Consider the following 15,050-nt stretch of genomic DNA (forward strand, 5'->3'; position numbering starts at 1 on the left):
CACATACGTATTAGGACAAAATAAAACTATGACTATACAAAGAGAAAGTTACTTGACGGTGTGAAATTCCTTTCAAATCTCATTTTTCGCAATTTTTAGAAGAGTAAAGGGAAATAAAGATCATTTGCAAAGATTGTCACATGCCACAGGAATCAGAATCCAAATGAGAAGCATTGATGTGTGAAGCAGTGATTGCATGAAACTTTTCTTTGACATAATATGATCAGCTTATCTAATTCCAAGCTAGAATGTAGTAATGGTTCATAACAGTTTTAAGATTCAGGTGAATCCTCCTACTCATGCAGAAGAATTCATGAATAAGAAATATGTGTCAGTTTATATCACCTAACTACAGATATATGCATTGAAAGAAGCTTCAGCTACTTTTGATCCAACATTATATATTTTTATGTCATCTGAATAAAGACTACACTCTGTTCATACATGTAAGGCTTGTACTCAGTGAAGTAGAGTGAAAGAGTAAAGATTTGCCAAAGGGGCCGAAAGAAAGAAATCATCTTAATTCATGTGAGTTTTAGAAAATAACTTGTACATAGTTTTTGTGTGTCTTTAATTTTGTCAAACTCAAACCTACTTTCATACACCTCATTATGCAATTTTAAAAAAGGCACATGTAGGCATGGTAAATAATATCTGGAGTTAAATATCCAGTGAGAATATTCTTTCAACCCTACGGTTGAAACTTATTTGCTTTAATGGGAAAGATTGAGTACCAAAGACTTCATAATGCAAACAAATATATATTTGAAAATAAAACATTGTGATCATTTTGGCAAAATGCTTTTAATTCATTACAGAATTCACTCATCTAGTGGTGGAGGAATAAAAATTGCACAAGGTAATGGATGAAAAGTTTTATAAAACCATTTAAGTTAAGGATATATATCTTTCGAAAGTGCAAGGAGTTGTGGAGGAGTAATCTAACTATTTGCAATCTGTAAAACAACTATAACAGAAATATATATGTGATAATGTAGAAAGTAACAGTTTATTTTTGAAAGGGGTAAAGATTAAGAATAAATTCTAAGTGAAAACATGAGGCAGAGGATGAAATAACATGGCATTAGTTAAATATTAGGGACTACATAGAGTATTTTAAAAGGTAAACAAAAACAGATTATGATGTGATAGAAAAACAACAAAGATAAAGAGAACTAGAGCAGAAACATGAATGCTTTATGACATAGAACAAATTATTCAAAAAAGCCAGTGTTGGATTACCCATTATAAAAATGAAGCATGCGCCTAAGGCACCAGCAAAGCAGCTGCATCAAACTGGGAGGAGGATAAAGAATAAAGAGGGAAAAAAATGAGACAGAAAGAGGGAGAGAATTTTTTAAATAATTTTATATTCCATAGTATAAGTAAATAGAGTATCATCTAAGAGAAGGGGGAGTTCAAAAAAAAAAAATTTTTGATGGGCTTTTTTACACACATGGTTTACTGTTTAACTTTTTAATTTTGAATTATATATGTAGGAGTGCTTCTTCTTTTTTCTGTTTGTCTTGCTTAAAGCCTTAAAAATTCACAAGCTAACTCTGAGGAAAAGGAAATAAGAAAGAAAAGTGTGGCCATCAGAGTTTGAGGTTAGGCAAGGAGGCTTCTTAGAAAGGGTTAGTCTTCAACTCAAATTTAGAAAAAAAAAATAGGTGGATTATTGAAGAAAAGTCTAGAGAGAGTTTAATTCTGAAGAGCAGCATGAAAAAAACAAATAGGGATAAATAAGATACAATGAGGGTCAGAAAGAGAAAAAAAAAACCCTGCAGAAAATGAAGATGGCAATTTACTGGCCGTGAAAACCGGGCTGAAGTGCTTTTAGATACGGACAGAAAAAGAGGGCGGAGGGAGTTGACAGGACACACGAACTAGAGCAGCCAAAACGATTTTTAAAAAAAGAAGAGAAAAATACTGAAAGACTCACACTACTTGATTTTACATCTTACTATGCAGCTGCAGTAATCAAAACTGTATGGTATTGGTGGGGGATACATGCATAGATCAGTGGCACAGGGAACCCAGAAACAGATCCGTGTAAGTACAGGCAATTGATTTTTTCCTTTCTTCCACTGAATTGCTTTTGTGCCTTTCACAAAACTCATATTTTTTTTTTGTTGCTGCTTTTGCTCATCAATTTTCATCAAATGTTGTTGAAATAATTTGAAATTTATAAGCAAAAAAAAAAAAATTTCAACCTAAAACTTACACAAATCTTTCTAACAAAGAATGTTCACCCAGAATATATAAAGAACTTTCAACAGAAACTCAACAGTAAGAAAACAAATAACTCAATTAGAAAATGGGCCAGAACATGAACAGCTATTTCATCAAAGATACACAGATGACAAATAAGTACATAAAAAGATGCTTAACATCATTAGACATTAGGGAAGCACAAATTAAAAACATGATGAGATAGCCCTACATACCTATTAGAATGGTCAAGATAATAAAAAAATACTGATAGTACGAAATTCTGAGGAGAATGAGGAAAAGCTGAATTTCTCATGAACAAATACCCGTCAAAGAGCAGAGTTTCTTTATAGTAATGAAACAGACTGAATCCTTATTATGGTGTCAGTTAAGTAAGTTATTCTAATTTACACATGTAATAAAATGTCATAGAACTACATACACACACACACACACACACACACACACACGCACACACACACACACACACACACAACTAACTGCATGTGGAAACTGGTGAAATCCGACTAAGGTTTCTTCTACTTGAGTTAATAATACTGTATCAGTGTCAATTTCTTAGTTTCGATAATGTACAATTGTCTGATATTATCCTTGGGGAGATCTAGGTGAAAGACATAAAAACTACCATTTTTCAATTTTTTAATACTGTGAACATTAAATTAATTCAAAATAAAAAGGTATAAAAATGTAATAGGGATAGAGAACTTGATGGATTTGGTAATGGGAAGATTAGAAAGTTCTCTTCTGATTGCTTCATTGTTGCTCAATGAAACAAAAATGCACATCATCAGCTCAGAGGAAAAAGTAGTAGGAAGAGTTTTAGGATTTTGAAGAGAGAAATAAGTGTGAAATATTCATCCCATATGGTAGAAAGTTAATTGACAGAGGAAATACAGTAGGATTCAACTTATGGGCTGATATTATAAAGATAATGTGAGACCAATCAGCATGATTCTGTTGTTTGTTTTTTCTAGCCATATGTAGCTTACCAGGAGCAGGCAGTAAGTAGGCAGAAAATGTGGTTTATTTGGAAGTAGGGTTTTGACAGGGAAGAAATTTGGAGGGGGAAAAAAAACAGAGAATTTGAAGCTGTGAGGGAAGGGGAGATCACTGTGATACCTTGGAATCCACTCTGGATAAGACTGGAATGACAGGAAGGCTGTTTTCAACAATAAGGAAAAAAATAGCAGAGACAATAAATTACCAATACCACTGACATCAAAGAATTGTTGGAACAGGTGGTAGTAGAGTGTACCAGCTGGAGAGAGGGACGATGGTGCTCATAGGGTAGAAAACCTAAAATCAAGATTTGAAACTTGTCAGAAGGAAGGGGTGAAGAAACAGAGACCAAGGTGTTTGATGGATTTTCTGCTTGAATATCGATGTTGCACTCAATAAAGACAGTGAGCCATGTGCTTAAGTAGTCAGAATCTGATGGGGATAACCAGAAGTTCAGCATATACTACAAAGTAGAATAGTACCTAATAGTACAGTTTCGAACTGTGCTTCTCAGAAGCCACGGTTTGGAGGACGGTGAGAAGAAAAGTGGTCTAGGAGAGATAGTAAATAATATAGAGGGAATGCACATCATTAATGTATATATTAATTAAACAAATGTTTACTACTCTCTCAATTTGGAGTTCTCTTTGAACACTGGGTACAGATTAGTGGGCAAACGTCCAGGTCCAGTGGTAGGTGGAAATTATGTCAGTAACCCCCAACAAATTTAACATCTACTATTTTATATACATGTGAATTAAAATAAGAGGTGTGTTCAAAACTCTGAAATAAATTTTATGCATGCACCTTGAGGACAGGTTCCACATGCTTAGTATTCATTGTGAATTGTAGATCTTTGAGAAAGGATTAAAGGAAGGAAGTTGCATACTCCCTTAGAAAAGGGACTCAATCTCCTCAAAAGTTAGCCAGTTTAAGCAAGAAGATAAAAAGAGTACTTTAACGAGATGGAGAACATGGAATATTTAGCTGATGACAGGCATTGAATTCTAATGCATACAGTGAAAGGGATATCAGAGGTGAGTGCGAGAACGAGCCTGATTGGTGGACATGTGGACAATATCTAGAAGATAATGATTAGGTTTGTGGTGGTGATCCAGATGACCCAAATAATTACATCTCTTAGTCTGATGGAATGAATACCAATGGCCTCTTAAGGTATGGTAAAAAATCAGTCTCAATTTGAGGAAAGTTCTTAGGTCAGCTGTAGTGGTAAGACTATAAATGTAGGTAATAAGAGCAATGGTGATTCAGATAACGAAGAGCTAATTGCTGTTGGAGATATCGCTGGACGTCTCAAGTCTAAGATGTCATAGCTTGCTTAGAAATGAGTGGGAGGAGGAGAGCTGACTGCATAGCTAATTAACATATATTTATTAGTAAATGTTATTTGTGTAAGATATTTATAATTCATAATGAATATTAAGAATGTAGGCAGTATCTTTCAGTGCAAACATAATATATTATTACAGTTTGGCATATATCTATAATATATTAATTCATATCTAAAATAGTAAAGTTAAATTTATTCTGGAGATACTAACATTAATATTCTCTAAAAAGCGCATTTAATTTGTCACATGACAACCATAGAAATAGACAATGAAATAAATTACCTATCACCTCTAAAATTGGAAGCATCAGATGCTTTTATAAACTTGTCAAAAATCTATGCAATGATAATCAAGAAAAAATGTCAAATACCCACTTTCTTTTACAGTAGTTATGACTTTCATAGAAAAATGTATTTTGTTTCTAGGATAAAACACTGCACCTTTTAAAACGCACATTTTGATAATCACTATGAATTTCCAATATTAACTTTAAATCTTAAATTTATGGGTAAGAAATTTTACTTGGACATGTATTCAGACAATAACACATAAAGTAACTATAATTAACTCATCCTATATCTTCAATAATAATTATTAAAATATGCATCACTTAAAGTAAGAAAAAACAATTTTTAGATACCCGTGAATCTGTCTGTATACTTAGGAAATACATAATTTAGGTATGTGTTTTATTAGCCAGAGGTAGAAAATTTAAACATAAGCAGGGTGAGATAAAACATATCTTAGTATAATTATTTCTAATTACTATCACTGAATAGCTTTTTAGATGGTTTCTTGCTAATGTACATTATTCTAAAATTCACCATATTTTCTCTTACTCAAAACCAAAAAGCAAACTGACGTGATAACCCCAAACCAAACTGAAATAGAAGCATCACAAGAAAGTTCACTCTTCATGTGAAAACCACTTTAAACTATCTTAACTGGGTGGTTTGGGTACCTAATAAAATTTATATGTTATATAATTTAAAAGATGTGGATAGCCAGTGGCTGACTTGGTACATACTCGGTAAATATTGAAGAAATGAATAAATAATTTCTAAGTAAGAAAGCAATTTTTAGTAATTTCATAGTCAAATCTAGTAAATGATTAAAGAAATTATGGGCCAAATCAGAAGGCATGACTTTCTAGAAGGTGAAATCCTGCTAGAGGTATTGCTTCTTTCAGGACCCGATCTAGGTTGTGAGGTGACCAAAATTCAGACCCGTGGATAATCAGCTCATATTCCTTGACTGAAAATGGTCTGGCTCATTTTCTCCCCAGGACACATGTTAACGAGTTTTGCTTTTACTGATACCCATTAGGATTTTGTACAAATTCATGTCAGACAGTATGGAGCAATATTAAAAATTTCTATGGAAATTTTATTTCCAAGTAGTTTACTGAAGATAACAAATAATAGTGCTTATTAATTATGTACTGCTTTGGGGGAAAGAAGGCAGTGAAAAAAGTATATACTATTTACTTTTTTAATCTTTCGTGCTTTTCTATATACTTATGTTCAATAACACTTAGATATAATTGAAAGTTTATATTTTAAGAGGGAACTATTAACTTGAATATAAATGAAAATCCAAGAAGATGTAAGAATTGATTTATTATACTTAAAATGGGTTAAATGGATCACAAGAGGTCAATTTAAGTATGCTACCATTTCTTTTAATGCAACATAATTATGGTTCAAGCACTGCTTTAACAGTCTATTAATATATACCTTGGGTGCTTTTTCAAGTTTAAGAAGGCAAAGTAAAGAGGTCTTTATAAGACAGGTATTAATGTACCAATAATCTATGCCCTTGAGTCTTCGTACTTCTTACATTATTATGTTTTTAAAATCATTAATATCGTACAATACATTCTTTGTCTCTAAAATATCCAACTCTGAAAATGAATCATAAAGAACAGGAAATGTATTTTTAATGAAACATTTCAGATTCTAAATACTAAACTCTATTTTTGTAACTTATTTGGTGCTATCCTATTTTTACTAATTTTATAAAAAAGAAATAAATTTCTTCCATTTTAAAGTCCATCTGGATGCATTATTTTCCTAAAGAAATTTATAGTACACATTATTAAAAGATGGTAACTCACCATAAGAGAATCTTACTATTTCATATTTCTTTTTTCTAAATCTTAACTGTTGCCTGTATCTATAGCCCTCTGTTTCCTTCATCTCAGCGCAAGGGTTATAATTGGGAAATGAATTATTAATCACAAAGGAATCACAAAGGAAGCAGCGCTAGCGGGCAGGAGGAAACGTTCAAGTCTCCCGGTGGAAACCGCCTGTTAGCTGAACAAGGCGGAGGCATGTCTCATTCTACAGCTGTTTCTGGGATGCCAGTTGATGTATCTGGTTGGAAAAGCCTGTTACAAAGTTCACATTGGTGTTCCCGGATAAAGAGAATGAGCCTTTTGCTTTTTAGGTGTCTCAAAATGTAACAGATGATTTGTTTTCTCTTTCTCTCACAGCTTACAATACCTCAGCAATTCCTATTAGCTTTATTTTCCAAACCTATCCAGAATACAAAAAAAAAAAAAAAATCTTACTACTTTTACTGTTTCCATTGGGCCTCCAACCTTAGCTGTCTTTTGCCTGGATTGCTACAATAGTGTCCCAGCTAGTCTTCCTGCTGTACCCCACCCTCTAACCTCTGCCACCGTCTAATCTCAACACAATAACAGGGAGTCATCCTGTAAAGGTGTAAAACAGATTATGTGAGTCTACTGCTCAAACCCTTCCATGGGTTTCCCATCTCATTGAGAATTAAGGTCAAAGTCACTTATTCAATGTGCTATAAGGCCTTATGTTATTAATTGCACACAACCACATAACAACCTTACCTCTGCCATCCACTCATCTGCTCATTCCACTTCAGTTGTACTGGCCTCCTTGCTGTTCCTTAGTCACGTGAATCCCCATTAGGGAGTTCACTACCCAGCAGAGTTCAGAGTGTTCTCCTTGATATCTTTTCCGCTTGTTGCCATACCTACTACAGCTTATCCAAATAAATGTCCATTTTATACAGAAAACTGTTTTGATGATCCTATTTAAAATTGCAATCCTTTCCAATGCCCACCATTTTTTCCCACCTTCCTTCCATATTTTATTGTTTTTTTTATCTACAAAACGTATTGCCCCTAAATACTGTACATAATTACTACTTTTTCATTGGGGTTAGTTTATGACTTCCAAAAGAATGCTATTTACACGAGGGCCATTTTTGGGAGGTTTTTTTTTTTTTTTTTAATTTATTCACTGCTATAGCTTAGTGACTAAAATAATGCACATAACAGAGTTAAGGGCTAAAACAAACAAACAAACAAAAAAACAACCCAAACCTGTTAGGACAACCACATGGAAGGTACTATTCATATTCCATCAGCTTGACTGCAATCAGAAAAACCAATTCTCATCAGTAAATATATTCAATGTTATTATAAAACTGGGATTCTTAGTGCTTTTTATAGCTTAAATAAAATAATTATCATTGACCTCAGATTTCCACTGATGGAGACAGTAATATATTATTGTTGCATGTTTTCTTATAATTTACAGCTTCTTTTATAGGCATTAACTTGCATGTAAGCCAATTGACTCACAGGTATTGCTGCTGGCAAGTAGGACTTCATAGGCTCCAACGGTATTGCAGCAGACATCAAAGATGGGAAATGAGAAGGGGCAAGGAAAAAAAGAAAGGCAAACGGAGTTGTATAGCCATCTATTTTCAGCACAGTAGTACAGAATGTCCATTACTACTCTATCCAAATACTTTTGAGAATATTGTAGAACTTGTGTTAGTTGCCTTATTAGTATGTCATGAGGGGACAACATATCACCTAAAAAATATTCACCAGGTGCCTACATTGGACTGGGCAGACTCAAGTGCTATAACAAACAGACTGGAAATATAATGTCTCAAATAAAAGTTTATTTTCTTTTCGTTGTAGAATGCAGAAAATGTTGCAGGCTAACTGAAGGAGGTAAGGAAGGTGGGTGGCTTTAAGCAGGCTGACAATCACTGTCATTTTCAATAATTGGTTTCTAAGATTACTCTGGTCATTGTCATTAATATCCTATTCCACCACAAGGGGGGGGGGAAATATTGAAATGGCATATATTACTTCAACTAATATTCTACTGTATAGAACATAGTGACATAACCACACTTAACTAAAAGGGAGGCTGAGAAATACCGTTTAGATAGACAGACAGTGCCCACCTAATATGGCAGAAGGAGAGAGAGGATTCTGGTGAATGGCTAACAATATCTGCCTTAGTTCACCAAACATCTGTGCCATCCTTCATTTTATATGTATTCACTAACCAACACCCCCTGACATCCTCCTCCAAAAGGAGAAAACACAAAGCCTCATTCATTTACTGCATATATTTCAGTCCAAGATCTCTGCATGATACACACAATCTGCTCCAAGGGGTTCAAAGTGTCTCTAGTGTTCTGGTGACCAACCAAATAAAAGACAAGTTTGCCCTTCCCACCACAACAAACACAATGTACACTGGTGAAGCAAGGACAGACTAAATGCAATACAAACTCCAATACAGAAAACAGAAAAATGGGACAAACACAAGTCACTAACTCAAACAATGACAGAATCTCAGCAGCCATCATGAGGAACTTTGCCATGGTACTCAAGAAAGTTTGTTGATCAGATCATGACTCTCTCTATGAGGAAATCTTTTGCCCATTGTTCTCTGGCCTCTGGATTTGTTCCATGGTTCTTCCTTGTCCATTGTTCACTATGGACACATCTGATGTGGGTGCCTTCAGTGTGAAATGTAAAACACTAGAAATCCACTTCCTTTGGATGCAAGTTAAGGGCTCTGAGTACTGTTTTATAGTTTGAAATGTCATGGGGTTATTAAGAATAGGTTCATGGTTTCTTTGTTAACACAATTTTCTCAAAAACATAGTAGGTTTCTGATATATTTGCTGATAGTCAATACAATGCAGCAGTAATCAAATGACTTTGCCTAACAGTTCTTAAACTTGCTTTATTTTTCTCTCACCTTAATCTTGTGGACATCTAAAACAATACATTTAGATATAAAATTAACAGATTTATCTCCTACTGTTGGGGGTCCAGAAGCTGTTGAAGTTTACAAAGTTCTTGGTTTCCTCCCAAACTTGCTACAAATGACTCAATTCTTGTCTTTGTTAATATCTTGTTAAAAGCAGAGGGAGCAGCCACATTCAGCAACATTTTGGCTGTTTCCAAGCCCTTCCTCCAAAGCTACAAACTAAGCAGGCAAGTGGTCTGCTTCCCAAACCCCAGAGTGACAGTTTGGTATAGCCTCAAAGCCAAATATCTAGATACTTGGAAGAAAAGTAGCCAGAAGTCAACCCTATCCGATATTATAAATTGGTGATGCGCTGCATAGTCTCTGGTTCAAAATTGCTGCACTTTAAAATTGCTTGTAATCTCATTGAGGGCAGTAATGGAATCTTAGGATTTTCTAATGTCTGTAACATAGCCCAACACTGGTAATTCATTTCATGGATACTCATTGATAATCTTATGCTTTAAAGAAACGCAAATTTTTTTTATAGTCAACTGAGATATTTTCTTATTTTTCCTATCCCATTTTCATCACTTTATAGATTAATGTAGAATAAGACAACAATTAAATTATAGTTTGAATGCAGATGGGAGCAGAAAGAACATTTTCTTCTATGTATGTGTTGATGTTTTCTTCATCATTCATGCAACCAAACTGCCATGTGCCAAGCACTCTCTGCTTAGAATACAATGGTGTGTGTGGGTGTGGTCAAGTGTGCATGTATGCATTTTTAAGACTCTTTTTAAAGAATATATTTGAAAATTAAGGTAGAAATCAATGATTACAAATTGAAACATATGTAAATTTCCACTTTATATAAATGATCATTCAGAAGATCATTGAAGTATTACTATTAATTATTCACAGAAACCTCAAGTGTTGACGTATCCATACTAAAAGTGCCACAGATATTGCTCTTGCTAGCATTTGGTAAAAGTGGCTCTTGATCCAAATATTTTATATTAATTATGATTCTCAGTCATCCCACTTTCTGCTGAGGAGCTAATTGGATGGTCTTGGTAGGTTATGTCGGATTCGGGAACAGCTGCAGAGCTTGGGCCATGGGCCCAAAGAGAAGAACAGACAGCAGGAGAGAATAAGGCATGCTCTCTGGCGAACAGCAGAGTCCATCAATAGAACTTCTAAAATTAATAACTATGTGGCATTAGGATAAGAGTATAGGACCCAGAATAGAACGACTACCAAAATCTTATCAAGGCAAATAACCTCTCCCCTCTTCTTTAGAGGAAGTCACTAAGCTGGTTCCAATAAGCTATGAAATTTTAAAGCTTGACACTAGTTTTAGACATATCTACACTGCATAGATCCATGAGTAATCGTAAATTACAGTTCAGTGCTTTAATTATCACTCTGAAAGATACAATAGCCACCATAAAAACAATCAACTTCTCCCTTATTTGTCAATATTTGTCTACTTTATCATCAAAGACAGAAAACATATCAATTTTGAAGCTGAGTTGGTATGTTTTCTGTTTTTGATGATAAAGGTGAGTTCTTGACATTGATGGGAATTTTGAAATGAAAAGGATTTTATGGTATTAATCCAGAGTAATTTTAATCTCTTATATCAGTATTTACTGCATATCAGTTGGAAGACAGTATTTGGATATAACAGTTATGGAAAAAAGCTGCCAAGTCAAAGTGTTTGAAATTCTTCAAAGTAAGGCTGAGTCTCTTGGGAATCAGTTTTTAACCATAGTTTGGTTTAAACACTATGATTGCTTAAGACATTAGGAGCCTCATCTAAGCCAAAGGTGGTACAAATTAAAATTAGATACTAGTGTTAAAGTTTCAGTTATATGAGATGAATAAGTCCTAGAGATCTACTGGGCAACATAGTACCTATTGTTAGCTCATATGGTATACTTAAAAATTTGCGAAGAGGCTAGATCTTTTATTAAGTGTTCTTATCACACAAAATATAATAATAAATACAGAGGGTGGGAGGAAACTTGTGGAGGTGATGGTTATATTTATGGCATAGATGGGTGATGATCTCATGAGTGTATACTTATCTCCAAACTCATTGAGTTGCATACATTGAATATTTACAGCTTTTTGTATGCCAATCATACCTCAATAAAGTGGTTTTTAAAAATTGCAATAATCTACTACAATAAATATTTATAAAATTTGGCCATGTAATTAGAAACATAAAATTAAGAATTAAATATGATCGATTACTTCAGGTAACTAAATGGTACCCATATGAGAATTAAAACATATCTTAAATTGTCACTATTTTAGCTAGAAATTGCTCTAGCATGCATTATTTAGAGCCACGTTTCCTCATACAGAGTATTCCAACATTATTTAGCTTTATCTTTATAACTCAGGTGGATTATGCTAGTTGTCCATTACTGCCCTGTATCTGTCAAGGTCTAATCAGGATACAGAATTTGCACCTATAATTTTAACATTAAGGATTTTATATATGGAATTGTTAATTATGTATAAAGTTGTTAACTAGGTAACTAAAAAGAGAAAAAGAAAACCTTAGGGTATCAATGAAAAAGCAACTGCCGGGAGGAGCTGCCCCCTGTAGGACTGAGTGAACAAGGGGAATAGGGTGGAATTACTGAAATGTAGAACCTTGAAGAAAGGTGCCTGCGGAGCTGAAACTCAGCCCTCTGCATGGGGGCACTTACTTTTCTGCTGGTATTGGTGTTCTGCACCTCAGCGGAGGAGCCATGCAGAGCTGGGAACACAGATCTCTGAGAAGAGGGCACTTAATTGCTGGGGTTACTATCTTTGATGACAGCATCATGCACCTGTTTCTGCTAGCACTGAAAGAACTGACAACTGCCTTCAGCTATTGTAAGAATGAACTGCTGTTACCGAGGTGAAGTATTGCTTGGATGATGACCATTGGAACTTCAAGTTCAAAAGAAGTCCAGAGGAAGGACACAGAAAGAATCAAGTCCCCTTTTCCTCCTCCAGCCTTGCAGTCTCCTACAAGCAACATCTACTGCTACACTTTACTTGCCCTTTGTCTAAATATGTTACCTATGGTTCAATAAAGAAAAGAGAAAGTTTGTTCAAGGTACTTGGTTTTACACATGACCTCAAAGCAACAGTGTCCACCTTTAAAGCGAGTCCATCTTTTTCTTACAAAATAAACTACAATGGCTCAGCGAAAACTGTTTACCTAAAATCTTAGGAGCTGTTATCACTTATATTGGGAATCTGGGCATTGGTCAATAATTAAGCAATCAGAAGTGTGACTGATGATTTTATAATACCTTAGCTAGCTGAAGCATTTGTGACATTTGATAGCTCTTTATATCCCATTTGTATATCTAACAGGATGTAATAATCATCCAAATACACATGAATGAGGTTTTTTAACACTGTAAATATATTTGTCTCGAATTTAATCAAAATGGAAACCTTCTATATTCATATGAAATTATATTGGACTTTGCATACAATAAATTGCATTAGTTTTTTCGATTTGTGAACTGCCAAGAAGCATTTGATTTTGGAAAATATTATCTTAAAATTAAGCATAAGCAATTACTTCCATTATATTATCAAACAATTTGATAATACAAAGAGTGGCAATCTTGTGAAAGGGAGAACTAAAACATAACTCTTTAATATAAGTATTTGTTTCTATCTTGCTTAAAACAAACGGCTTTCCGATGGAGCAATTCTAATCTTATTACATAGGCTTGATCTTACATAGGCTACATTTAGAAAGGACTCATTTTATCAACAAAGATTAAAAGAATTAGAAATGGATTTACAGGGATTTTTTAAGTAGCTCTGTATAATTTTATCAATGAGCTTTTTTTTTTTTTTTTTTTTTAAATATTTCTCAGTGGTTGCATAGGGAGAAAAACACATGACCAATGTATATTTATCAACATAGAGGGTTAATAATGTTCAAAGTACTTCTTACCTATTAACATCCCAGATTTTACTGGTGGTATCCAATGAGGAAGAAGCCACAAAATCACCGCTGGAGTGCCACGTGCAGGACCATACTGCATGGTAGTGTCCTTCAAAGGTCAAAATGCAACTGCCTTTAGACAAGTCCCACAACTTAACTGTAGTGTCACCACTTGAAGTAGCCAACTTGTTTCCACTATTTGAAAAAAACATAAAAAGGTAATTTGTTAAAAAAAAAACAACAAAAAACACTATTTACAATATATTTTTGAATGGTTGTATTCTGTAATTTGTATGTGTGTATGTGCATGTGTGTGTGTTTCTGAGTTATTTTTACTTTTAATGGCATATCTAAATGCCTGAATCTTAAGTCTACACAAATAGATACTTAATTGTACTTGTATTTAGTAATTCGAGTTGAGAAAAATTGCTATCGCACTTTCTAGATTAATTCTTCTACATTTTTTGGCTTTAATTTATTAAATCAGTATATATATAATATATATATTAGCATATTAGCATGTGTTGGGTTCAGGGTTATGTGTTAGGGTCTGTGGATGATCTAGCCTCAGAATGCTGACAACTTAGATGTGGGCTAAGATAATTTCAAAAAAATAACACAATACAGCTTTGCTTTTATTTGTATTAATTAAATGCTCCAGAAGTATAGTTTGGAAGATGAAGAGAAAAGTGAATCATAAATGAGGGGGCTTTTGAGCTAGATCTTGAGAGATGAAAGATTTTGAAATGTTGGGTGCTTGAAGAATCATTAGATTTTCCATTTAGGTCAGTAGTAGATGTCCAAAAAAAAAAAACAAAAACGCTGTAGCTTTCAAGTGGTGGATACATGAGCTAGTTTAAGAAATGAATGGGTATCAATGACATAAGCAGATACATCTGTTAAAATATCAACTGCAAGAAAATTTTGATACCATCATCTTCACATCCTCTTGCATTGCCTGACACTTCTATGTGACCCGTTAGTAATATTTCTCTCACTGAATATAATAAACTGCTTACTTGCCCTCCTTCCCTGTGTTTTTTATAGAAAACTGTGTTTCTTCTCCCTGTTTCTACAGCATCAAATATTAACAACTGACCAAATGACATGCTCAGTAAATGTTTCCAGAATAAATATTTAAGTGAATGAATGAAGTCATGCTATAAGTGAAGAAGAAAAGATGCCCAGTATTTCTAAGAGGAAAAATGGCAGGATCAAGATGAGTGTTGTTTTGCTTTTTTTTTTTTTTTTTTTTGGCTTATTTTTATGCAGAGGGAATTAAATGCTTATGTGCAAAAGAGAAATAAGCACTGTGGAGGAAGAGCTTAAGGGTGCTGCAGGAAAGGTGGGTTATAGAGTGAAGAAGTTCTCATTGAAGTTATAAAAGAACGTCTATTTTGTTTTTCAAATTAGCACAGTTGAAAAAATTACTGTATTACAGGGAGT

At 34.1% G+C, this 15,050-nt stretch overlaps 1 protein-coding gene across 1 annotated transcript in view; it reads right to left on the reverse strand.

The window, feature by feature from the left end:
* The window catches only part of SPAG16 (sperm associated antigen 16), a 755,650-nt gene that overhangs the window by 349,507 nt on the left and 391,093 nt on the right, over window positions 1-15,050 (reverse strand). The window contains exon 12 of the mRNA XM_011358649.2: window positions 13,614-13,799. Within this exon, the coding sequence (XP_011356951.1) occupies window positions 13,614-13,799 (186 nt within the window). The remainder of the gene's footprint in view (window positions 1-13,613; window positions 13,800-15,050) is intronic.

This window comes from Pteropus vampyrus, unplaced genomic scaffold, assembly GCF_000151845.1.
Source record: "Pteropus vampyrus isolate Shadow unplaced genomic scaffold, Pvam_2.0 Scaffold42, whole genome shotgun sequence".
NCBI lineage: Eukaryota > Metazoa > Chordata > Mammalia > Chiroptera > Pteropodidae > Pteropus > Pteropus vampyrus.